This window comes from Pleuronectes platessa, chromosome 16 (assembly GCF_947347685.1).
Source record: "Pleuronectes platessa chromosome 16, fPlePla1.1, whole genome shotgun sequence".
Lineage (NCBI taxonomy): Eukaryota > Metazoa > Chordata > Actinopteri > Pleuronectiformes > Pleuronectidae > Pleuronectes > Pleuronectes platessa.
In genome coordinates, this window is record NC_070641.1 from 3205727 (window position 1) to 3232194 (window position 26468).

The 26468-nt window shown below is 41.6% G+C and overlaps 1 protein-coding gene across 1 annotated transcript; it reads left to right on the plus strand.

Annotated features, from left to right (window-relative positions):
- Positions 1–2975: 2975 nt before the first annotated feature.
- Positions 2976–25064, plus strand: gspt1l (G1 to S phase transition 1, like). Its single transcript, XM_053442679.1, has 14 exons — positions 2976–3389; positions 4433–4477; positions 13816–14058; positions 14408–14441; positions 14543–14620; positions 15153–15333; positions 16163–16317; positions 17661–17801; positions 17922–18015; positions 18372–18452; positions 19003–19176; positions 20310–20399; positions 20947–21115; positions 24096–25064. Exons 1-14 carry the CDS (start codon positions 3197–3199, stop codon positions 24146–24148), a joined length of 1731 nt encoding a protein of 576 aa, XP_053298654.1. The 5' UTR covers positions 2976–3196; the 3' UTR covers positions 24149–25064.
- The last annotated feature ends 1404 nt before the right edge of the window (positions 25065–26468 follow it).

A 26468-nucleotide genomic window follows, 5' to 3' on the forward strand; every position in this document is an offset into this window, starting at 1 on the left:
AACAATAATAATTTTATCGGTCTTTAGGACTAAGTTTGATAAAAACTCAGGGAATTCCTTTAAAAATTCAGAATAAGCCGCCGGAGCACGGTAAACTACAGCAAATATGATTGGCTGTTGGTGGTTCCTGGATTGGCGTGGAAGACTAAGAACCAGACATTCAAATGATTTGTAGCTGAGTTTAGGTTTAGGATTAATTGATAGACTGGAGTTAAAAATGGCCGCAACTCCACCTCCTCGCCCAATTTCTCTAGGAACCTGTGAATTTATATGACTGAGGGGAGTAGATTCATTTAGACTGACATATTCATCAGGATGCAGCCACGTCTCAGTGAGGCACAATAAATCTATGTTGTAATCGGAGACTAGTTCATTAACTAAAAGAGCCTTTTTTGACAGTGATCTAATGTTTAAAAGACCACATTTAAAAGTCTTGGTTTCCTGTGTTGTTTCAGAGGTTGTTTTAATTTCTATTCGAGTTTTGTGTGGAGTTCTCGCTCTGTTTTTGTTTAATTTCAATAATTTAATCGGAAGGTGAACAGACACAATCTCTATGGGGTTGTGTGACTGATCCAAAGGGAGCGCAGAGAAGTGTTTAGCACTGCAGCTCTGCTTCCTGGTCCCAACTATGGGTTGTCATGTTATAGACTGAGTAATATTCCTAGATAAGAGAGCTGCTCCATCCCAATTGGGATGAACGCCGTCTCTCCTAACAAGACCAGGTTTTCTCAAAAAAGTTAGCCAATTATCTATAAAGCCCACACCGTTTACAGGACACCACTTCGACAGCCAGCGGTTAAAAGACAACATGCGGCTAAACATGTCATCACCTGTTGTATTAGGGAGCGGGCCAGAGAAAACTACTTTGTCCGAAATCGTTTTAGCAAAAGCACACGACGACTCAACATCCACTTTAGTGATCTCCGACATACGAAGCCGGGAGTCGTTGCTGCCGACGTGAATTATGATTTTATTGTATTTACCTTTTTTAGTTTTAGCCATTAACTTAAGTTAAGATTCGATGTCGCCAGATCTGGCCTCTGGGATACCATTAACTATGTTCGCTGGTGTCGCTAACCTGACGTTTCTCAGAACCGAGTCGCCAATAATCAGAGTTTGTTTATCAGCGGGTGCCTCGCTGAGTGGAGCAAATCTATTTGAAACGTGAGTTGGTGGCTCTTTAATCGTGGGCTTTTTAAGTCTAGCACTATGCCCCCTCCGGGTCGTCACCCAGCTGCCCTGGGCTCCCGGCTGCACGGGACTAGTCAGGGGGCTGCTCGTTAAGGCTAAGCTACGTGCTAAACAACAACATGACTCCGCGGCTAGCGGGAGCCGGCTAACTACAGCTAACGCAGTTTCTTGGCTGCGGAGCCAAGCTTCTTAGTCGCTAAGCCTCGCCTCCATCGCTATCAACACACTACATTTATTACATGTACTACTACTGTTAAGGGAGGCAGAGGAGTAAGTAAACATGAGACACTCGGAGCAAGAGAGAGCAGTGGAGCAACAGGGAGAGAGAGAAGACATCGCTGCTATAGAGCTATGAGGGTGAGCTCTGCGAGAACACAGAATCACTAAGCAAGATAGAGTATGGGTTGTTATGTGTGGGTGTTTAACTACAGACCGGTGATTTTAGCCGTAGTGCTACAGAGAAACAGCTGTGTTTAGCAGAGCTAATTCACAGAGCGACCACCACCAGTGGCAAGAAAACAGGAAAATGATGTGCGCCGCAGGATGATGTGCGGTAATGATGATGTGGGCCGCAGGATGAAGTGCGCCGCAGGATGAAGTGCGCCGCAGGATGATGTGCGCTGCAAGACGATGTGCGCTGCAAGACGATGTGCGCGGCACGATGATGTGGGCCGCAGGACGATGCGTGCGGCAGGACGATGTGCGCCGCACACTGTTAAGTGGGGCGGCATTGCTAGCTCTACATCCAACCACGTCCTGTTCTCAATTGGATTAAGAATCTCCAACTAGCCAGCTGCTGTTTCACGCCCCTGCACAACCTGGAGCTCCATTGTTCCATTGAAGGAAAACGCACCCCAGATCATGATGGCGCCCCCTCCACTGTGCCGCGTAGAAAACATCTCAGGTGGCATCTCCTTGTCATGCCAGTAACGTTGGAAGCCATCAGGACCATCAAGGTTACATTTTTTCTCGTCAGAGAATAAAACTTTCTTCCACCTTTGAATGTCCCATGTTTGGTGCTCCCTTGCAAAGTCTAAACGGGCAATTTTGTGGCGTTGAAGGAGACGTGGCCTTTGAAGACGTTTCTTGTTTTTGAAGCCCTTCCTTCGCAGATGCCGTCTGACGGTTATTGGGCTGCAGTCAGCACCAGTAATGGCCTTAATTTGGGACGAGGATCGTCCCGTGTCTTGACGGACAGCCATTCGTATCCTCCGGCTCAGCGACGGTGAGATTTTTTTGGGTCTACCACTTGATTTTTTTGTTCCATAACCCTGAGGATCTTTTAAGAAATGCAAAATGACTGTCTTACTGCGTCCAACCTCAGCAGCGATGGCACGTTGTGAGAGGCCTTGTTTATGCAGTTCAACAATCCTACCACGTTCAAAGACGGTGAGCTTTTTTGCCTTTGCCATCAAGAGATCTTCACAGTCTGATTACTTGACAGGAAATGACATAGAATCCAAATTTTTGCACAGATTTGGGCTTTTAAAGGCTGTGGTCTTAAACTTTTGATCAGCTGATGAACAGCCTATTTGAGTTAAATTGTTGTTTTCAATAAATTGCCTGCTCACAACTTTTTGTCTCTTGTTCCCATTTCTTCTTTTTACTTAGAACCTTCCTAAGATCCAACAGTGCAAATGCAAATTCATGCAATTTTTTAACTGGTCTTAAGATTTTGATCAGGAGTGTATATATCTATGGGATCGCACACCAAACTCGCTAACTATTTCCTGACTCAGTCATGTGGTACGGCCGGCTCGCGAGGGTTTGGACGTCACAAGATACGTCATCAACACAAGCCTGGATACGCGCTTCACAAAACTCTTCCTAGATTACGCGACACACGTTTCGAAGCCTCGACACCGACGGACACATCACTAGATAACATCACAGTGAGGGTTGGAGGCTCTCGATCACTCCGAGGTTTAAGCTTAGCTACGGGTTCCGGGCGGACATCAGCGTACACCCTCAAATCTCACAGAGAAGTTAAAATCTAAGACCCACGATGGACGCGAGAGACACTGCCCCTGATTCCTGGGAACAAGAGGAAGATGTGGAGGCCACGATCGAGAGACAACTTCAAGAAGCCCTCACAAATCTAAATGTGAATGCGAAACCGTTTGTGCCCAATATAAATGCCGCCGAATTTGTCCCAACATTCACCGTGAAAGAACACTCAGAAAATCTCGATTCCGCTGGTAAGTTTCAGTCACGTTGGGGGGCTACGTTAGCTAGCAGCTAGCTAGCCGCTAAGTGCCACTTGGGCTGGGTACTTGCTAGCTTACGAGCTACTTTACAGACACGCGTTCCTTGAAGCTCGACAAACTAGCTGCTAGCTGATGTTTCTTGTAGCAGTAATTGACTCAGTGCGTCCGATGCTGTTTATCTCCTACTAGAACCTGCACCTCCAGCTAATGTTACTTAATATTTCTGAAATAGACTGGTGTTACTTTGTCTTGTTGAGCACTGTCATAACTGCAAAAAGTCAACACAGCCGGCGTTAGCTTGTTAGAACCGGTAGCCACCTAGCATGTTCGTTGGTAGTGCGGTCTCCTGTGTCGCACCCACTCAGGCGAAGGGTCATTATGTAGAACTATTGTTTCCCCCTAACAGTAAATTAAATGATAACATCTATATGGTCACTTATAGACAAACGAACTTAACCAGTTGATTCAAACTCACCCTGGGTTTGGTGGAAATTAGAGGGGACATCAGTGCGTGACGTGGATGCTCTGACGCACTGTTGGTCAAGAGTGGAGCGAAATGTGTCATCCGACTGCGGGTGAGGGTGGACGAGGTTAGCTGCTTTGACGCCTTTGGAAACTATTATCGTTTTACAGTAGCTGGTCCCATATTCACTGATCCACTAACATTGTGCTGCTCTTATTCAGCACACCGCTGGTTACTAGAGTTTTCTTACAAACTCTGCGCATGGACAGTATCTCCTCATGGAACTTAGTGCTCCACAGTGTAGAGATGCTAGACGGAAACAAAGTAATGAAGTCCTGGACATGTGTAACAGACTCTGGTGTGTCCATACAATCTCTAAATTCTTGACTTAAAGTAGCATCTGAAGTCTGAAGAGGGAAACCAGCTTATGAGACATAAAGAAAATAGACTTTCAGATTTGTTTCCACAACGGTTTATAAAGTCCCACTTATTTTAGACAGAAATTAGCATGTTTGAGCAAATGGTTAGACTTAATGCAAATTAAGTTAAACTCATCCATTCTCTTTTCCAGTTGCTGTGGAGAAAATATCCACCATGGAGGTGTCTGAAAGCCCTGGTATGTATAGAGTCTGTGTTCTAGCTGGGTTCTCTCTATGCCATGGATCTCACACACACATGCTGTTACTGCTCACCTCATTGTCCGACTCGTGCAGGCTCACACTGAACAGAGAAGATTAACAAAGTGGCTCTCACATCAGGGGTTGCTGAAGCTCACTGTGTTGACTTGTAGTATTGGCTTTGTGCATCTACCTATGCCACAGGGTGTGTGGGGGTTGCTCTGTCACATACACAGGGACAATGTTTCATTATCAATTGAAACAGACATGGCATTATTTCAGTGGGAGATAGCACTACAATAAACACAATGTTCAGCTGAGTTTTGAACTGGTGAAATGTGATTATGAGCTATGTTTGTGCTTCTTACTCTGGGAGATCTTGTGTGCACCCAACAGCAAAATATTAAAGAGTAATAACATTACATGAACATTTGTCATCAATTGTAGCAATACATACAGCAATTCTGCTAGCTGCAACTTATTTGGTCATTTATTTAAATAGAAATACCAGGACAAACTGTAGTCTGGGTTTTTTACATTATGTTGAAACATTTGACAGTACAAAAAAAAGGTGGTTTACAGCGGACGACCACTAAAGTTGAGGCGTGGCCAACTTGTCTTGGTCGTAGTTTGTTGACTATGCACACATCGGGCAGGTTTCTACAAAACAAACTGTATAGTGATCATTTCAACAACATTTAGTCTGTTAACTACTTAAATGTTGTAAAATCTTTCTAAAGGCCTTGTTCAAATCGACACAGAGTGTAATGCTAATGTTTCATGTATCAGCTGGTAAAAAGTCACAGCCCCTCACTGTAGTAATACCAAATATCTGTAACATGTAAATGACTTGGAGTGATCAACCCCCCCATACGCGTGGATGTTGGACAAAATGTGAGTGATGGAGGAAGCAGATGTCTGGTTGATTCACGAAAGGTTTGTGATGCCTGTAAGATATGGGCAGACAAAAGTGGACTAACATTAAAAACAATACAATATGTACATTACAATCATATTACTATATCAGTGTAATTTTAGGAGAGTAGTATTACACCTGCAGGTCAGCACATGCCAATTTGTGAGAATCAATGCAATAGGAAACAAAACAATCCTGCTTTATGAAGGTTTTAATCTTTTGACATTTTTTTCTAATGTTTAACTTTTTAAAGAAAGGTTGTAAATGTTAAACACGAGCAGCTCTTTTTTTAACAACCACTTTACAACTCACACTTTCCCATACACACACATTCATACAGCGTATGTTGTGTACAGAGCACCTCTCTCACACACCAATGATGCATCATCAATAGCAGTTGTTTGTTTCGATCATGTGCTACCTTCGAAACTGAATCAGGGTTTATTTCTAAGTTGGTTCTTGGCATTTGAATGAATTGGGTCTCATCAGTTTGATTCTGGCAGCCATGCTTTGCCAGTAATGTTGCACAGTGTACCGGTACTAGAAAGGTACCGCGGTACCCTTACGTTGAAAACAAAACGATTTTGTATATTTTTATTACCGGTACCTCATTAAAATAGCCCGCAATCAGAGCGCACTCACTGTTCTGCTCCCTGTCGCGCATTGACTGCAAGGGGGGGGGGGGGGGGCTGTCCAGCTCTCACTCACAGCGAGTGAGCTCAGGGGAGAAATGGCCTCATCTGAAGGACCCTTGCCGACCATCCTCGTTTTGTTGGAAAAAAGAGATGCCAGAAGTGAGATCTGGAAGTACTTTGGATACGAAGCAGACTGTGAAGGAAATCCTATCAACACACATAGACCCGTCGGTAAAACATGCTTCAAATCCACTCAGGCAAATGGAGGCAACACGTAAATTATGGCAAAGCACCTCTCGAGACACACCGAACTTTTCAGAGAGTTCAAAGAACGACAGGTAAACATGAACCGCCCCAAGCTCACCCATATACTAGGGCTGTGCTCAAAAAATCGATATGGCGATATATCGTGACGTCGTCATGCCGATGCACGCATCGATGCAGATGCTACTGTATCGATACGGCATCAAATACTTTGACGGCCGTCTTGAAAACGAAACTTCACCTATGGTGCAGTGCACAATAACGCCAAAGGGGGCAGCATAGGCAAAAACAGCACACGTCTCAACTCAAAACAAGCAAAGAAGAAACACCGGAAAAACTGGCGGAGTTATTGCACGTGAAATGCTTTGCTGGCAGTCTGAATTTGTCCGCTCAACGTGCGCTCGAGACGCCCACTGTTTCTTACTTATTCTCCACTGAGGTGTGGAAGAATGCCAAGGAGCTGTGGACCTTAACTGAAGCGGACCTGGCCTGTGCTGAAGATGAGGCTAAAGCCCTGAAGCCGCTAAAAGCTGCAGCACTCGTAATGTCCGAAGAACATTATAGCCACGCTGCATGCCCAGATGTGCAACTGCGCTCATGTTCAAGCAACAGACTCGGCACTTACGAGGGAAAATAAAAACACCGTATCCGGGGATCTTGGGAGGAGATGCGTGAGCGACAGATCCTTTCTGTGCATTGCCTTTTTTTTATATTGGGATTAGAATGATAATTATTTTATTTGACTTTTAAGATCTTTTAATGGCCAGAATTTTAAGTATTTTGAGTGTTGCGATCCCTAAGACTTTGCCTTTGCTGTTATATGGAATAATAAAGAACTGTTGTAGTCAATTCTGTGCAGGACATGGTCATTATTCAAAAGCAACTTGTATCGTGATACGTATCGTATCGTGAGGTTGTAGGCAATACCCAGCCCTACCATATACCGCCTAACACGATTAGCCTTAAGGCCTCTGTATGCTTCTCCGAGTCCGTTGCGGACTGACTGAGTGGACGGACCCTTTTTGATTTATAGTTCTACGAGCCTTTTTGTTGTGAAAACAATTCACCGCCAGAACAGTAGATGGCGCAACGGAAGTCGAGCTTAGAGAAGCATACCTCATGAGGTATATAGAAGTCCACGCTGGTTTATTTACGTCCTCCCGGCTCCTCACACACAGTGAACGATGGCAACTAACAGAAAAAGGATGTTGATGACGCGACAGTTTTTGCTGAAATAAAGTGACACCCAGCGGGTCAAAATGCTTATGTTATCGTGTCTTAACGCAGCGGTTCCCCGGTCTTGTTTCCAAACTGCGTTGCTAATTCAACAGCTGCAACAGCTTGAAGCTACACAGAGGCAGCTAGCTTCCCCCCCCCCAGCTTCCACACACAGTCAGCAGGGACACCCGATACTAACTACTACCAAGTGTTTGCTTCTAACCTGACGGTGTTTGAGAAACAGTGTCATGACAGCCGTGGGATTAAAGTCAGCGGGTTTTTGCGCTGTTCCCACCGCAGTTAGCATGGTGGCTAGCCCGCTAGCCCCGTTATGAAAGTTCGTTATAACCGTATGTGACCGTACACGCCGCTGGCTTAACACACTTGTCACATTAATCATAGAGTCGTAGTTGTGATTTTGGTTTATTGTGATGTAGGGAATGGAACAGGAAGTTTGAGGTCCCGAAATGCTGGCGTTAGCGGACCAATCACAGCCAAGGGCTATCCGTGGGCTCTCTGCCATTTCAACGTGTAGTTAGAAAAATGAGAGCTGCACGAAAAGCTCTCCGAGGAGCCGCGGAGAGGCCCGGAGAGGGCGTTCCACGTTGGAGAAGGCGGTCCTATCTGTCCGTGTCCGTCAAAACGGAGAAGCATACATTGGCCTTAAGCCTAGTCTAGCGCCAAGCGATTTCCCCCATCACAGAATATTAAACCCTGTGTCGCGACCGGCGCGGAGATATAACAGGTGGGTCGTGGGACCGGGAGGGGAAAATGTGAAGCGAAACTAATGTTTTGACGTCTGCATCTCTTTAACGGCGGAACACTAAAACAAGTCCATCTTTCGCCGTGGCCAGCGGTCGGCCACCCGCGGTTGTGAAGCTGCGTGACGCCGGGTTCACACCAAACGCGGAAGCGTGGCGTAAGCGCAGAGCCAAGCCTTAAAAAACTGCTGGCTCCCATCCGCTCCCATGTTAAACCTTTGTGCTGGTCACACCGGACGCTGAAGCGCCGCGGCTGCCTAGCGCCGTGAAGCGATTGTTTTGGCGTCGAGTCAATTTTTTCCGCTTGACGCGAGCGTATCGCACAAGGAAATACACTGAAAAATTATTTTAAACGATATTTTATGATATAAATGATCAAATATGCATCCCATACTTTGTATTCACCTTCTGTTGTCTTGGAGTTTTAATTTTACAACTTTTACCAACCACATTATTAAATGTCCCCTTCTGCCCATCCACTACAGCAGACCTGGGCATTGTACGGCCCCCGGGCCGCATCCGGCCCTTTGGCTGTCTGTGACCGGCCCGCGTGAGGTCAACGGAATATTAGGAATCACATGTAAATAAGTGAACATCATGCAAAGAATACAACATATCTTTTATTTTGAAGGTGCCTTTTTTAAACATTTACCTGACGTACATCCTGAATACCCGCGAGTGGATGAGGTGTTGGCGAACGGAGTTAAGAAGAGATGTGAGTTAACTATTAGTCCGCAAAAATGTCAGCCCACGTTAAAACAAGAAAGATAGAGTTTTTAACGAGACATGGACTGCTAAGTATTTATTTACTGAAGTCAAAGGAAAAGCTGTGCTGAGGAGCTGGCAGCAATGCGGTCAATAAAAGGGACGACGACTGGGAGTGATTTGTTCACGGAGGTAACTGCATGCTTGGACAAGCTGGGACTCAAATGGGACAAACTGGCAGGTGTTACAACCGATGGCTGTTCAAATCTGACTGGAGAAAATGTCGGACTTTTGAAGCGGATGCAAGATAAAGTGAGGGAAATTAACCCACGGTCATGAAAAACCTGGAAAAGTCATGGATTTGTTTAATGTTTATTTCCAGTCCTGGAAAAGTGCTTGAAAAAAATGTAATGCCAAAAGTCATGGAAATTTGTTATATTCATATTTTCATGTTGTTAATTTACGCTGAGTTTTAAATAATTCATATGCTTTTAAAAGAAATATGCTCAAAATATAAGCAGGCGTGCTATCTCGTACTAATTGAAATCGGTGGGGAGGCAGGCGAGATAATGCACTACGCCAGGGAAGTGTAGATCTAACCATGCTTGGCTACAAATGGAAAAGTACATGCCATGGGTTACAACTAGTGCTGTCAAACGATTAAAATATTTAATCACGATTAATCGCATTTATGTCATAGTTAACTCAAGATTAATCGCACATTTTTATCTATTCTAAACGTCCCTTCATTTTTTTTCTCCATAATGTTTTTTCCGTTTTAATGCTCTATCAACATGGAAAAGTGGACTGGCTTGCTTTATGCAAATGTTTTATTTTATGGAAAAACAACATTGCCAAACAGGGCGGTATAAAATTATAAAGTGCACATTTCAGGTAAACAAGGACTCGGCCTATAGTGCAGTTAAACCATGGCTTAATATTTTCTTTTTTTCAAGTTTGCTGGGAACATAGCATTCAGGCCTCTTATTTCAGAAACAATGAACCGTAACAGTTAGGTTACCAATAAAAGGTCCGAGCAGCCGGACCGGTGCGCTATCTGGGAGGACACAGACACAATCTGGGAGGACACACACACCGAGACACACACACTCGCCCGCTCCTGGTACTTCATGACGGCCTGATACAATGTTTTAAAAAATGATTGTGACTTAGTCAACCACCAACCAAAAGCGTATGTCACACGGCGAAAGCGTGAGAGTTGGCAGCTCTGCGTTAATCTGGCGAGAAAAATATTGACGGCGTTAAAATGGGTTTGTGTTAACGCCGTTAATAACGCGTTTAACTGACGGCACTAGTTACAACAGACGTCTATCAAACTATTGTCTCATACATTTGTGTAATTCAAGGTATACTTTATGCTTTGAAATTCTCATTGTTAGCTTAAATACTACATTTAGTCTCTTTTGCATGTATACACTGAGATCTAACAAAATGTTTGGTCATGGAAAGATGGTTTAAAGTTATTGAAAGTCATGGAAATCCATTGGTCAAAATGTGTATGAACCCTGTGTATTATACATCAGGAGGTGTTGTGTAAGTCAGTGCTCAAAATGAGTCATGTTACTGATGTAACTAAATTAGTTAACTTTATCAGGGCAAGAGCATTGAATCTCAGACAGTTTGTTGCACTTTTGGAGGAGCATGAGACTGAACATGGGGACATAGGCTACCACACAGCTGTCAGATGACTCAGTTTGGGCAAAGTGCTTAAAACAGTATGGGACCTGAGAGCAGAGATTGGAGAGTTTTGTGAAAAAAAAGACAAGGACATCCAAGAGTTCAGGAGGCATGCTCAGAAGATGTTGGTTCTCTTTGGAGACATTATGTTATTACATGTATGCACAAACATTTTCTGTGATGAAGTTTAACAAATCCGGGATACAGATACTCTCTCACTGATGATCACCTGTCAGCTGTCCTTCGCATATCCACCTCGGATATTCAACCTGACTTCAGTGCACTTGTTCATGCCCAAAACAGACTAGATTTCTCTCACTTAACAAGAAAAGAAAAGAAAAAACAGCAAATTGGGTGATAAGACTATATGTAAATAGTAATAGCAATTTGTATACAATTAATTTAAAGCTGATCTTTGGAATACTGCAAAAAAAAAATCATATTTTGTTCACAACTGTTCTTGTAAATGTTGATTTAAAGTGATGTATTGTTGGCATTATTACTTTGCCTGCCTCACTTTTTTATTGCCTAACCATAACATTTATTCTTAGCTGTAGGAGCTTATCAAATTATTTTGAGTAGAATTAAGTTCGGCTTATTGGTTCGGCCCTCCACAACTGTCCATGTTTCTCATGTGGCCCCTCGAGAAAATTAATTGCCCACCCCTGCCCTACAGCAACACAAGCAGTCATAGAAATAAAAAAGGGGGGTGGGGGGCTACGTATTCTCCACATAGGCTTGAGTGGAGAATACGTAATTTACCCTCGACACCCGACATTTAAAGGAGCAAACAGCGGCGAAGTTCTTCAACATGGATGACATTAAATGAATAATTGAAGTGGAGAAGTACAGTGAGTTTTATGATCCTCTGAACATGAACATGTTGTATAAAGGCACCAAAAAAGACACATGTTGGTACGCTGTTGCTTAATGTTGGAGCAACAAGTAAGTATATGCTTTTTACTACTGGATCAACGGGTGATATTATTAGCGCTGCCAGGCGGTTCAGCGTCGCTTCCGCGTCCGGTGTGAACAGCCAAGTGCTGGCGCGCTAGGGATTAGCGCTTACGCCACGGTTCGGCGTCGCTTCCGCGTCCGGTGTGAATCCGGCGTGAGGCTCTTCAGCCCCTCTGCAGTGGCTCACTGTACTGTGTTCATATGTTGAACGGTAACGTGAGGGAAGGTCACGTTAATTTGTCAAATCGTAAAAGGCCAGCATGAGCGTGTGTTTGCGCGCCAGGCAGTGCACACACACAGGCCCCGGGGCCCAACCCCCACACACTTGCTCAGGTGGCATGTTTTTCAATAAAGGGGAGAAATTCCCTTTAATTATTTGTCCATCTCTAATGTACCCTCAAACACACATCTGTAAAATTATTTGTGGTATCGTAAGTATTATCGTGATATTTTGGCAGTTATAGTATCGAAGTCATAATTTTGGTATCATGACAACCCTAGTTGCCAGACTTAAAACCTGTTAACTAAGAACAGCTTCGAACCAATTTTTTCACACAAATGTAAATGTCTTTAAATAGATATTAACATGCATCCAACATATTGAGAGGCTGATATGACCCTCTGCCTGACAAACTCCATCCGTCCAAGATTAGATAAGTTGTGTGCTACCCATCAGAGTCCGATATCTCACTAATGTGGGAGTATGTGTGGCATCCACAGATGGCTTGAGGATTCACTGTCTCTTCTACATGTATGTTTAAAATAAAAACATGGATCTGTGAATTACTTTAATAGCTCAGTGTTGTATGCAAGATGTATGTTTATAAATGGCAGTGGCATGGCCAACCTGAAACCTAGCAGATGTTTAAATTAAAAACATTAATATATGAGCCTGTGTTATATTTGAATGCACAATAACAGGGTAGCTATGTTTATATATGTCACTAGGCCCAGCTTAATATAAAACACAATTTTATACAATATATATAGTAGGGGGTCCCTGCTCCATCTCTCCACCAGTTTTGGGGTCCTTGGCCTGAAAAACGTTGAAGACCCCTGATGTATTGAATAAGATCCTTATTAATGTTGTGATAGAAAGTCATAAAGTATATGGTCTGTTACAGATTTTATTTGTTAAGTCCCTGGGGTTCAGCACATTCAATTTGAAATAAGATAATAGATATAACATTGCCAAATTTTTGTAATTTAATTAAATTTGCAGTTGATCAAAAGTAATTGGACACTTTTCCACCAAGCGTTTCTGGATGAGCTGAATAACTGAATTTTTTGGTGAGCAGAAAATCATTGTAGGATGAAGCTAAAGTACTCTTCGACTGTGCAGCAAGAAGACTTCCGTTTTTGTGATCATGCGAAAAGTTTATATCTAGAGCCTCAGAGGATTAACCACAAGACATAAACTAAAGCCGACAAACAGGATCAATGCTGCAGTTAACAAAGAACACTAATGGAAACCAGTGAAGTTCTGAACAAAGTTTTCCCTAGCTCCAAACTTTGGATAGGTGATATTTTCTTAAATAATCGTGATTTTGATATTGTCCAAAATAATCGTGATTATGATTTTTTTCCATAATCGAGCAGCCCTAGTCTGAACCAGAACCTGTTCTTGGCAGTGCTGCTAAGCTGTGGAGGAGTTCTTTGAGTAACTAATGCTTATGATGAAGCTTATTGAAAACATCTTAAGGATTACTGTGATGGAGTTTTCTCTGGAAGCCTGGCTTGCATTTTTAGGCATACAGCACTGAGTTTGTCACTGTACTTTAAAATATTCAGCCATAGGCCGCTTAATCTTTGAAACCAAACTGGAATGCTGAATAAATTGCATCAGATATTCAATCATCTGCACTTCACACGTGCACAGCTGATAAACGTCCTGCCAGAGACAGTGAGGATAGGAAGAGTCCGATTAGCTAGTAAAGAAGAAGTAGGTTCTACTTTTAACTTCATTGGCTAATGCAGTACCAGTGCCAGAAAGGCACCCAAACAAACTGCACATCATGCACTCTCACACTGACAAATATGCATAGTCACACACTTTAATATTTGGCCTGGGTTATTAAAAGGGATGAAAATATAATAAACCCTTTGCGTATTTGAACCCAGTTAAGTTGTTGTATTGTATGGAGGCACAAATGGTAAATAATTTGTGCCTGTGATTTGTGCAGCTCCATTGGAGAACGGTGACTCAAAGATGACCATAGAGGAGCGATGGGACCAAAAAGAGGCAGAGCCAAATGATGAAGAGCCAGGAGGCGTCGACCGGGGACCAGCAGTGGCAGCTACAACAGAGGAGACGGCTCCAGAGATGACGGAGGAGGAAGAGGAAATGCCAGTGCCCAAGGCTCCACCTACACAGCCAGATGCCCCCAAAAGGGAACACATCAATGTTGTATTCATCGGACACGTAGGTGAGTGCAATCATCTGTCTATTGTAGTTCAGCGAGTGGATTATTGTGTTTACAGGAGAGATTTTAAAGAAATGCATATTTCTGGAATATTGTGACATGAAATATGAAAGAATACTGGTGATGTTCTATATATTGTTACTAAATACCTACCAATTTGTTTGATTGACTTCCCTACTCTGTATCTGACACCGAACATAAACAAGGATACTAGCTACCTTTAGCTCCAGTCTTTATGATCAGTTGGGTTTTGACTGGCTGCTCAAGGCGATCAGTACCCCCCTGCTTATCTGGAGGCACACTGTGATGTTGTGTTTCTGGCTAAAATACCATCTGTGTGCTTCCTCTCCAGATGCTGGCAAGTCCACCATTGGCGGACAAATCATGTGAGTGTTCTTGTGCTCTCTGAATTTTTATCCTGAGAGGTGGTGATAACTGCACCAGAACTTTGACCTGCTGGTATGCCTTTCCCCATCCACTCCAACAGGTATCTAACAGGCATGGTAGAAAAGAGAACCTTAGAAAAGTACGAGAGAGAAGCCAAGGAAAAGAACCGAGAAACCTGGTGAGTGGGCGTATTACTGTGCTAAACGTATAGATTTAATTAAAAATAGTTTTGGTCATTTAACTATGGTTTAAGAAAAGTGCTGCATAAATAAAATTATTATAAATGTATGATGGCCAAAATCTGTGCGATTTTAGTTTTTTGCCAGGAACTGTTTGTGTCTGTGTATTTCCCATGAATGACCAAAGAGACAATATCGATCAATCAATTTTTTTTTGTTTAGCCCATATTCACAAATTCCAATTTGTCTCATAGGGCTTTAACATGGTATGACATCTTCTGCCCTTAACCCTCAACAAGAGTAAGGAAAAACTGCTAAAAACCCCTTTTAACAGGGTAAAAATCCGTAGAAACCTAAGAGATTGGATGCCACTATAGTCCAGTCATTATTAGGATCCATAATCAGCTGCCACCTCGGTCGTGGTCCACCACCATTATCTGACGCCAACGTGACAAAGAATCTGCCATTCCCACTACGATCAGCCGGAACAACATAGAATGTCGCAGACTGAAATATTTTTTTCTGTCTCAGGTATTTGTCCTGGGCTTTGGACACCAATCAAGAGGAGCGAGACAAAGGCAAGACAGTTGAGGTGGGCCGAGCATACTTTGAGACGGACAAAAAGCACTTTACTATCCTAGATGCTCCTGGCCACAAAAGCTTTGTGCCTAACATGATTGGAGGTGCATCACAAGCAGACCTGGCGGTTCTGGTGAGTTTACCATACAAGCAGCCATGTTAAATTGTGGAGTTACAGTGGAACATCAGTTCAACACTTAACTAGTGTTGAACTCATAGAAACATAACATTTTCATGAAATAACTAGCACAAAGCTCCTTAAAGGACACAATTTGACAAGTCAGCCAGGCTGATAGTTACTATTTTGGACATACAGTAACTGGTATATTTGAGACCATAAATAACAAGAGGTGTTATAACAGAGATATTGGAAGTGTTTTTGTGTCAATGTTCTGTAAAAAAAATTATGGGATCTGTATCAGTGTAGTAAAGGTAAATATTGGCCATTTGTCCCAAACATCAATAGTAGTATCTGGTGCAAAAATCTGTTATCGTTTCACCTGAACTATAAAGTTTCCTCTTACTTACAATGCCAACTCAGCTCCATAACTGATGTTATAAAATAATATCCTTTATATATATACCAATAACAACAGTATCACGTGAGCTCAAACATCGATCAGCATCAATATTGATACTTTCTCACCCACTTGGCTAGGTGCCACAGCCCAAGAATAAAAACTAGAAGTTGGGAGAAAAAGGAGAGGAAATGCAGAGAGTTTATGGTTCCTGTGAACAAAAAGCATGAGAAGCACTTTTTTTTTTACCATTAAACTAGATATCGACAAACTGTTTTCTTTGTGTAATCTATAACATCCTTACTTGTTCAGAAACATGCTTTTCTGTTTTTCCAATATGACCTTTTCTCTGACACATGGTGTTTTTTCAACAGCAGAGAATCACGTCTTTGAAAATGATATGTCTTAAAGTAAATCAGTCTGAATGAATGTACTCTACCTCAGGTGATCTCTGCCAGGAAAGGGGAGTTTGAAACTGGTTTTGAGAAAGGTGGCCAAACACGGGAGCATGCCATGCTGGCCAAAACGGCTGGCGTTAAGCACCTGATAGTTCTTGTGAATAAAATGGATGACCCTACAGTCAACTGGAGCCTTGACAGGTGAGGAGAAATTATAGTTATCCCACATGAATCATTGTAGCCTCACATCTGCCGTAACAACCAGTTGGCCTTATCAGGACACAGATGAACTGGTTTACAGTAGGGCTGAACGATTAATTGCATTTGCGATAAAATTGCGATATGATAAAACGCGATTTTCTAATCGCAACGTGCGCGATTAAAACTTGCGAAAGAGAGTAGGGCTCTGGGATGCGCTCCTCACCCGCAGAAGAATGCCACGGGACCACAAAACTCCTCCGATCCAGAAGATAGTGAAGCAAGCCTGCATCACCTACAGGGTCCCAAAGTCTTCGGCCGATGTGTCGGACACACAGAGCGAGCTCATCTCGCCGGTGACCGCGGTGCGGGCGGCGAACCTGAAAATCGCTCACCGGAAAAACAAGCCGAGCTCCGGCGCGGCTTGGCTCCAGAGCCCCCCGGTCACCTACATGCACATCTGCGAGACGGAGGTGTTCATCATGGGGGTGTTCCTGCTGAGGCCCGGCGCCTCCATACCGCTGCACGACCACCCGGACATGAACGGGAATCTACGGAGCTGCTGATTCGCATCCAGCTGGCCAGCCGCATCCGCGGACACAGAGCTTAAACTGCTGCTGCTCCACTGACTATAACAACGCCGCATTCCTACACTTATAAAATGCAATTCAATGTGGAAGTAATCCAAAAATTCAGAATACGTTACTCAGATTAGTTAATGTAACGGAATACGTTACAGATTACATTTTAGGCATGTATTCTATATTCTGTAATGGAATACGTTTTGAAAGTATCCTTCCCAACACTGGCAATGTTACTGACTTGGGAGCAGTAACACACCTATAATTAAAAAAAAAAAATTTCTCAAGATGGTAAATTTTGCACACAGGTTTTAAAAAGTGCATGGCTTGTGTTTATACTTACAATGACTTTGATTAAATTACTTAAATGCACACCGATTTGTTGTTCTTGTTTCTGTAATGAGCAGTTAAATAAAAATGTGGGAAGAAATATTGTAAAGTAAATGTATCTAATATTGTGTTGGTCATATTGAAATCATTCATTACGGGTTTTTTGGGGGGGGGGGGGGGAAGAGGATAAAATAAAAAAATCGCATATTAAATCGCAATCGAAATATTTTGGGGGAAAAATCGCAATTAGATTATTTCCCCAAATCGTTCAGCCCTAGTTTACAGTGTCTCCCATTAGTCAATAACGCTATCCTGAAACTTATATTTTGGCCTTTGAATACTGGATGATTGTGAGTTAGATAAGATTGTGTTGACCCTAAATGTTGGTGCTGCCTCCATTGATGTTGACATCTCCCCTGTTGTCTGTACCCTCAGGTATGAAGAGTGTAAAGAGAAACTGGTGCCATTTTTGAAGAAGGTGGGCTTCAACCCTAAGAAAGACATTCACTTCATGCCATGCTCTGGGCTGACAGGAGCCAACCTGAAGGAGCCCACTGATATGTGCTCCTGGTACACGTGAGTCTCTTTGCTTGATCCGCAGCAGATCCCTGCTGCCACTGTGAAAACTGTATAGTCAAACCAACGCTCTTACCATGCTTCCCCACTAACAACTGTCCATATTTAATGTCATTGCAGAGGTTTACCATTCATTCCACACTTGGACAGTTTGCCACTTTTGAAAAGATCCAGCGATGGCCCCATCAGATTGCCTATTGTAGACAAATACAAGGTAAGAATCTGTAGTTACCCCCTCTGTAGTTGCAGTGTTGTCTAAATGAAAGTCTGCAGTTTTTTTAACCAGATCGAGTAGAGATCTGGTTAACTGTAGATTCTGAAACCAGTGGTTAGAAAGGATTTAAATGCCTGGTTATAGGTGATATGAACTGTTGCACCCACAGAAGATACTTCACAATGAGTGAAGTATGTTCATTGACTTCAGTAGTTTCCTACCATGTTGTTCTACTAAGGTGCAGACATGAAGCAAAATTAGTTTTTGTTTGCAATGGAAATGTCAACTGGAACCTGAAGTGTAACCATGTTATCGATTGTTCCTCTCACCTGCTCTTTGTCACTCTGTCTCACCAGGACATGGGCACAGTGATTCTGGGAAAACTAGAGTCAGGCTGCATCAGTAAAGCACAGCACCTGGTCATGATGCCAAACAGGGTAAGATATACCACAATCCTTCTCTTCCATCTGCTGGAAGAGTGTTAACGGAAACTCTATAGAAACCATCAGAAGGAAAATAACTCGTACTGACAGATAAAACAAGCAGGTTTTCTATTTAGAATGATTTCTTTGTCACTGCTTCATTCCTGTGTCCAGATTTTAATTAATCCAATTGTTACTAAATGCACTGTGAATGTCCAACCATTTTGGACCACACTATTAAACTAATACTGAGTAAATGTAATTGCTGACAACCAGTGTTGTGAAAGTAACTGAAAATAATTAATTGGTTACAGTCACAAGTTACTTTTTTCATAATAAATAACTGATACCAAATACTGCATAAAAATAATTGGCTAGTAGTTTTTTTTTCTGGTCTACTCTCCACACACAGTCGTCACTGTTACTGCAAATAATGCTTGCTGACTGCAAGTGATTAGTCTGTCTGGTTGTTCTCTACTAAACTTGTGCTCTTTCTGCTCTGATTAAATAAATTATCTCGAAGTCTAATCCCATGTATCTACACCTGTTGTCTCTGTTCCTGCAGCATGTTGTGGAGGTATTGAGTCTCCTGTCGGATGATGTGGAAACAGACGATGCTGATCCAGGGGAAAACCTCAAGTTGCGGCTGAAGGGTATTGAGGAGGAGGAGATTCTGCCGGGCTTTATCCTATGTAATGCTGAGAACCTCTGCCACTCAGGGCGCACCTTTGATGCCCAGGTCAGTCTACATAGCAGCTCTGCTCTCACTGATCCACACTTAATTGGCAGTAATTACGAGATTAATCAATACGCATCTATTTTGATAACCAATTTATGTTTCATAATTGTTCATGCTAAAATGCTACTAATATTACCATGGTCCAGGCTTTCAAAAATCAATTAAAGAAGCTCCTTGAGTACATTACCTTGGGCTGTGGAAAATTATTTTACAATTTTTTTTAATTGTACACACACAATGTATTAATTACAAGTAATCAAGAGATATATTGCTGCCCTAATTAATGTGCACAAGATTTCCCAGTGCTCTTATATTTCACTGTAACAGGAAAATAAAGGAGTAACCAACAAACCATGTCACACAGCACATCCAAGAGCAGACTAGATCTCCATGACCCAGATTTACTCACAAACAAATGGAGGGTACAATCTAAGACTTTGGTGCATGTCATGTAGAAGTGAAAATATTAGTTAAAAAAAAATAGGATATATATGTCCTATTTTTGTATCAATATTTTCAAGGTATATAGGTTAAGCTAAGGTATAGGGTCTAAATAGCTTCTTAGGCAATTTCATCTGAGGACGTTTCTCTTGATCTGTATTCCCAAATGTGCATTTGGTGCGAGTACAGCTGATGGCTCATTGAGTTTGCCCATGTAACCTTGAGGGCTCCATACCCTCTGTATTTATTCATTTCTAACATCCTGAAAACCTAATAAAAACCGATGAATCCTTGTCGAGCTATCCAGCATGTTGTTCACTCCAAGAATTACATCTACCTGGAATCTATGAATATGAGCAATTCATTTCAAGAATTTAACTGGGAAACACCTTGTCTCTTCACTGGGAAGTTCTTCCTATGCGTTGTGAGTTTGTAGTTGAGGTTTCATTAAACCCTGCTCATATGTACACAGAAATGATTCTGTTCAGAGAAGCACAACCTGCAAATCCTGTTGAAGTCACGAAAAGACATATGTATAAAATGCTACAATGACTTTGGTGGCCCATCACCGTAAAGACCTGGGTCCACTTCATAACAATTGTTCATTGTGAGCTGGCTTGTATAGTGAAGGGCTCATTAAAGCAACATGTTGGTTTTGGATTTCCTCTCATCATTCTTTCTTTTCTCTTCAGATCGTCATCATTGAACACAAATCCATCATCTGTCCGGGTTACAACGCAGTCCTTCACATTCACACTTGCATTGAAGAAGTGCAAATCACGGTAAGATCCTAGTTTCTGGCTGCATCCAGACTGATAGGTTACATTTTTTTAAAGCCTAATTTCTGCTATATTTACACCTGGCCTCCACACTAATCCAGAGATTCTAAGCTTTTAAAACAGAGGCTTTTGGAAATGTTGCTTGTCCACATTTCAGTTGAAAACTCATGAATTGTGTTTTAGTCTGGAGGAGCAGAAACGAATACTTTGCCTTCATGTGACTGGTGTTTGTATAGATAGGATTTCCTGATACGGAAATAAAATCCTTGCCTGGATGGAAATTGTTTTAATTAAAAAATGAAAACCGGTTTGTGGGGTGGCAGCCCACCATTACTATTAAAGATGGTAATTTTCTTGAGGAACAGTGCTTGAACAAAAGTTTAGCTTTATTGTTTGTTTCTGTCGTTTCATACATTATATATGCAGTAGATTGAGAAGGCTGTCATTTCATAACACATGTAGCTGTGGTTAGCACTTATTCAATGTGCTATTTAATCTTACTTGTGTCCATTATGTGATGGTATCCTGGAACTCTTTGCTCCCCCTGCAGGCCTTAATCTGTATGGTGGACAAGAAGTCAGGAGAGAAGAGTAAGACACGACCACGATTCGTCAAACAGGACCAGGTCTGCATTGCCCGTCTTCGCACAGCAGGAACCATATGCCTCGAGACCTTTAAAGACTTTCCCCAGATGGGACGGTTTACCTTACGGGACGAAGGTACTTTGCACTTGTGCACACATGGGGGTTGGGGGTGATGTTTTGAGTGCGATTAAATTTGGACTTTATCTGGCTGGTTTGAAATCTGGTGTATCATCAGGTGTTAACAGGCTGCCTTTCCTCTTCTGCTGCTGCTGCTATGGTGTATCTGCAAGTATCCAATTCAGTTTCCTCCAGAAAAGGAGGATACACCAATAATAAACAGCACCATCTTTATACCGTTGGGCTCATTATCATTAATGTGATTTATACCAGTCTCTAAAGGTTCACCTAACCACTGTGTAAATGTTTATTTCTTCAAAATCATAATATAAACGTCCATAAAACAAATAATAATGATTCTATCTCACATACTGGAAAGTTAATAAAGCCGTACATTGTGTAAAAAAATACACAGAGTAAAATCGACTTTTTAAATTAGATAAAATCCACAATAAATCAAGAGGGAAAATTTAATAAATGGAGCTACATTTGAATGTGCGCTTATTAGTGTTCAAATTGAAAACAGTGAAGAAACTATCCAGGTTATCTGGTGTCATGTATTTTGTCTTCAATATTTTGCCTGTATTTTTTATTACAGGCAACATAAACATGTCTGTACATGTCTGCAGCGCTTTAAAGAAAACCTAAACGATGGCCAACCCTACTTCACACTGATCTGGGGTCTTTCTTTGTTTTAAGAGATGTTATCTCTGTCTACAACATGTCAGTCCTTGCTGGAGCGAAACACCAGTGAACAGCTGTGTGTATATCAGCCAACAGATGAATCCGTTAGACCAGCCTTTCCCAAACTTAAGAATGCCACGGCCCAATTTCAGAACTGAAACATTTGCACGGCCCAGCCACACCTTTAATCACAACTATATGATCCACACACAGGACTAGAATCAACTATTACCATACATATTGTTTAATTTAAAGGCACAATAATTGTATATGAACATGGGCATATGCAATGCAAATCCAATAAAATCCACATTCAAGCATAACAATTTGCAAAGCAAAAAATACATGAAGTGTGAATTGTTAAACATATGTTGCTGTCTGTATAACAGAGCTCAACAATAATATCAGGGAGATGAAAAACACAATTAATGCATTACCAAATAGAATTGAGGCGTTTAAGCCCCCCCATCACATGTTCATTAACATTGATACTGGAATTCCTCTAGTCTGACACCTCAAGCAGTTTTTCTCGATATACTTGATATTGAATCACATGTCGAGTAAAGTGACATTGTGTCACGTCTTACTCACCCAATGAGAGGGCTGATATTGCCGTGTAGCTGGCTCCGATACTCTCAGCGTGTTTTTAAAAAGATTCTCGAAGCTTTGATAAATATTGTCCTTTGGTTTCTAAATGGCGGCACAATTTACATTGGTCCCAGGGTCTTGTTAGCTTGCATCTCAGCACACAGCACACACACAGGCTTTGGGGCTGTCCTCTGGGCCAGTGACAGATACTTACTTAAGTCCTTTCTGTGAGTCCTCTTTTTAGTTTTGAATGATTCAGTTCGACCCTTGGATTCCCCTTCGTCATTAGCAGCTTTCCTCTGCTCCAGCTTGCTCGACCCAGCAGACAACAAAGTTCTCCCTCACCTATGATTTCCCGCTAATGATGCTTTCAGGTGTTAATGAGACGGTCAGCCAATACAATGAGAGCTGCTATATAGGTCAGATAAAATAAGAACGTGGAATTTAAATCTCATGGCTTTGTTTCTTTAACAGTGATGAAACAAACATTTTATCAACCATAAATGTTTAACTGTTTTATTTATGAGTTTTCTGATGACCTCTCAAAGCCCACCAGCAGTGGCTTCACGGCCCACCAGGGGGCCACAGCCCACACTTTGGGAATGACTGCGTTAGATGACTTATTTAGAAGCATCTGCTACTGACAGTTGGAGAAGGAACGCATCACGATCATAGTGAGCATAGTGAGCATAGTTACCCTGGTGATCAGTATAGGTACACTATCTGAAAATGTCCAAGAAGAACTGATATACACAGTGAAATTATTTCAATCATTACTATTATTACTCTCACACTCTTGCACACAAACTCATCTTTTGAGGAGTTTTGTATGAGTCCTCAGTGTTTCTATAGTGTAGTGTTCTATAGAATAGGGTAAATAGACAATATTTTACCCGCTTCGCTAGCAGCACTATTCTTTCTGCATATTCAGGAGACCAGGTGAAAATCTCCTATCAATCAGCCCTCTGATACAAACCATGATACATTGATATTTCATACAGAGTCCTTTCAGAAGGAGGTTTGATTGTTTTTGCGTTAACCTGGTAAAATAAATCCTTGGGTCTTCAGTGGAAAATGTTTTTAAACTTAAGCTGATAATGGGACTTTAACACAATCAATATTGAAGTACACAACAGTTCGTCTCATTTGGTGAATGTTGCAACAATTGAAATAGAGCAGTTAATTATGAGCAATATGTAACATCTGATAGGATGTTGTAGATCAGATCCAATTCAGACATATTGAGTTGAAATGTGAGTCACTATCTTCACTGACCCTCTTTGTCGCCTCACTATTTATTCCCCACATACAAAACGTTCAGGATGCAGTTTCTTATTTACATCCTGTCAGAGACATGGCAGAGGTCAGTGGCAGCAGTGTTCAAATAAATTAATGTTCTGGGAATGGAAAAACCTCTGTTGTTGTATTTCAGCCTCATCTCTAGAGAAATTATGAGATGATCACACCAAAAATCTCCCAGTGAAACCTTTGAAATGGTTTGAAACCAGAAGCGTCAGTGTTTAGTCAGTACAGGGGCCTACAGATGTTCACTCGGTGTCGGATTCATCCTAAATTTTGTGAACAATTCACTTAACAACTGTCAGAGCTGATTAGTGAGTTGGAGGTATTTTCACCTTTTTAGGGGATTCAAAAAACGTTTCAAATTTCATTAGTTCTTGATTTAAATGTATTAGTGAACAGAAATGTGATTGTGTTTGCTTCTCAGGTAAGACCATCGCCATCGGTAAGGTGTTGAAGCTGGTTGCTGAGCGGGACTGAAGACAACGGATATGTCCGAGAGTCCTGATGAGAAGGGAATGGGCAGAGCTTGGTCAATACCCAGCCCACACTGTTGTCAGCGGCGAGGACACCTCCCTGTCACGCCCCCCTTTCTGCGTGCCGAAGATCAGCTTCAGAAAACAAAAATAACTTGAAAAAGAAAACCTGTTTTTAAAGCAAACCAAGATGAAGTCCACACGAGTCGGCTTTCTCATATTGAGAGCTCAGCTATGCCATTTCTGGGTTAGCACCTCCCTCCACCTCTCCCAGCCCCACTCATGTCTACACATCATTACATATTTTTCATCTAGCTTTTTTTTTCTTCTTTCATAAATGACAGATGGCAGAAGTTATATCTGTAAACAGATGTGGACCAGGATTTTTGCTTGGAGTATAATAATGATTTTCAGAAATAAACTGCAAAATATATTGTTTGAGAGAACCTATCCAGTTGAAACCAAATGTTTATCTTGGGTGTACATGTTTCCCTTTGCTTTTACCCAGTTTTTGGTTTCTCTTGGCATTCAGGCAATGTCCTTGAGCGTTTTCAAATAATGTTATAAAAGCAAACAACTATGACAATAAAATAACTAATTGGGAAAACGGTGTGTTCCTTCTCAGAGCACATTCCAGCAGCTGGCCCTATTAATCAGTTTTTAGATTGTGTCTAATGGATGTAGTTTTCATTTTGAGGATTATCTGCTTATATGTTGGTTTTATTCTTAAACTTCTAAAAATGTTAAATCTTAAACTTCCAAAAATTATTTTAATTATTATTATTTTTTTTAAAATACAACTTGCAACAGTATTTCTACAAGAAACCTTTACATGAAATTTGACGATTACATATTTTTTTCTGTTCTTCAGCTCCTGAGCCTCGGCACATTAAGTTTGAAATAAAATAATGGTTTCTACATCAAGGTGTCAAGTCTCAGTGTTAATCTGAGCAGGTTTGCATCAATATAGAAAGAAGTGTGTGGTCGACACAGGAATTTAACATTTCAGTGTTCAGTTAGAGCCATAAGGGGACAATAATATGAAATATTTATCCAGCAGCTGCATTTTTTTTCTTTTTAATGTTAGTGGAAAACAGCTCATCGGGTGGAGTTTTCAGTCATGAGGAACAAATAGGTGACATGGTAAAAAATGTTCACAGCCAGTTCTATCTAAGCACTCATCCATCCACACAGATTCAAGTCATTAACTCCTGTCCAATCAGATCACTGGAAAACCAGAGAAATCAATTTACAGGATCCTGACGGGGACAAAGGAGTGACAGTGTTGATGCTTATTCTCATCACTGCAGCTAAACAGTCAGACATTTAATCAGCTTCTCTAAATGGTTTGTATTTATATTCCCTTTTTCTAGTCTTGATGACCCCTCTTACAGTACAGTTTTACATTCACCCATTCACACGTATGTTCAACAACGACTGTCATTTAGAAACCATGTCATTATTACAGTTTGTCTATCAGGGAGTATTGTGTCCCACCCACTCACTATCCAACACACAATTCTTTAAAACAGGTTTTTTATTAAACAGTCATTGTCAAGCTCCAGTATTGGTGTGCCACTGTGGCTGTACTTACATCATGTCATGGTCGTTTTACATCAGGCTGAACATTCAAGATAAATGGAGACTTCTGGATATGTGACAGTACTGAAAGTTTTAACTTCCTTATGATATTTCTGAGTTCAGGTATCACTCATTTGCCCCAGATTAATTCCATCATAAAGATAGAATCCACCAGCAGGTGGTGTCTAATCCCTTCACTGCAGTAACTAAGGAAATGGGTTTGCTCAGTTACTTTAATCATTATAATCAGGTGTTCTTCCTCATCTATAAGTTCCAAAAGCACTCCCACCACTAATGCTCACAGTCCAACATTACTGTGTTCCTGGCTTCTAACTGATTCAAATAAAACCAATACAAAAGGATTTTAGCCACTGAGAAGCAACTTTAAATATTACGAGGAATCCAGTTTAATTAAAATGAAGGTGAATGCAGCAGGAAGGATGATGGGTGGAGGGTGATGGGATGAGGACAATGGGTGGAGGGTGAGCTCAGTGGTGGGGGAATGGCTTCAATGTGAGCAGATGTCCAGTCAGTCTGCGGTCAGCGTCAAACAGGGAGATACACAGAAAGGCATTGGGTAAGATGGAGACAACTTTATTTAAATTTTCATCCATGTATATTATATTTTATGTAATTCCACTGATTCAGAGAGAGAAATTCTGAACTGAGCATCCAGATCTATTCACAGACTAGATCCAGACAAAAATCTGTTCCCTGCCCGTCAGACTGAAACGATATAGAAT

Bases quoted from the DNA above. Each gene is read 5' to 3' on its own strand.
- gspt1l (XM_053442679.1), top strand. From the start codon at position 3,197: ATGGACGCGAGAGACACTGCCCCTGATTCCTGGGAACAAGAGGAAGAT. The intron at 4,478-13,815 runs GTATGTATAGAG...TGATTTGTGCAG, and splicing joins GGAGGTGTCTGAAAGCCCTG to CTCCATTGGAGAACGGTGAC. The intron at 14,442-14,542 runs GTGAGTGTTCTT...CCACTCCAACAG, and splicing joins ACCATTGGCGGACAAATCAT to GTATCTAACAGGCATGGTAG.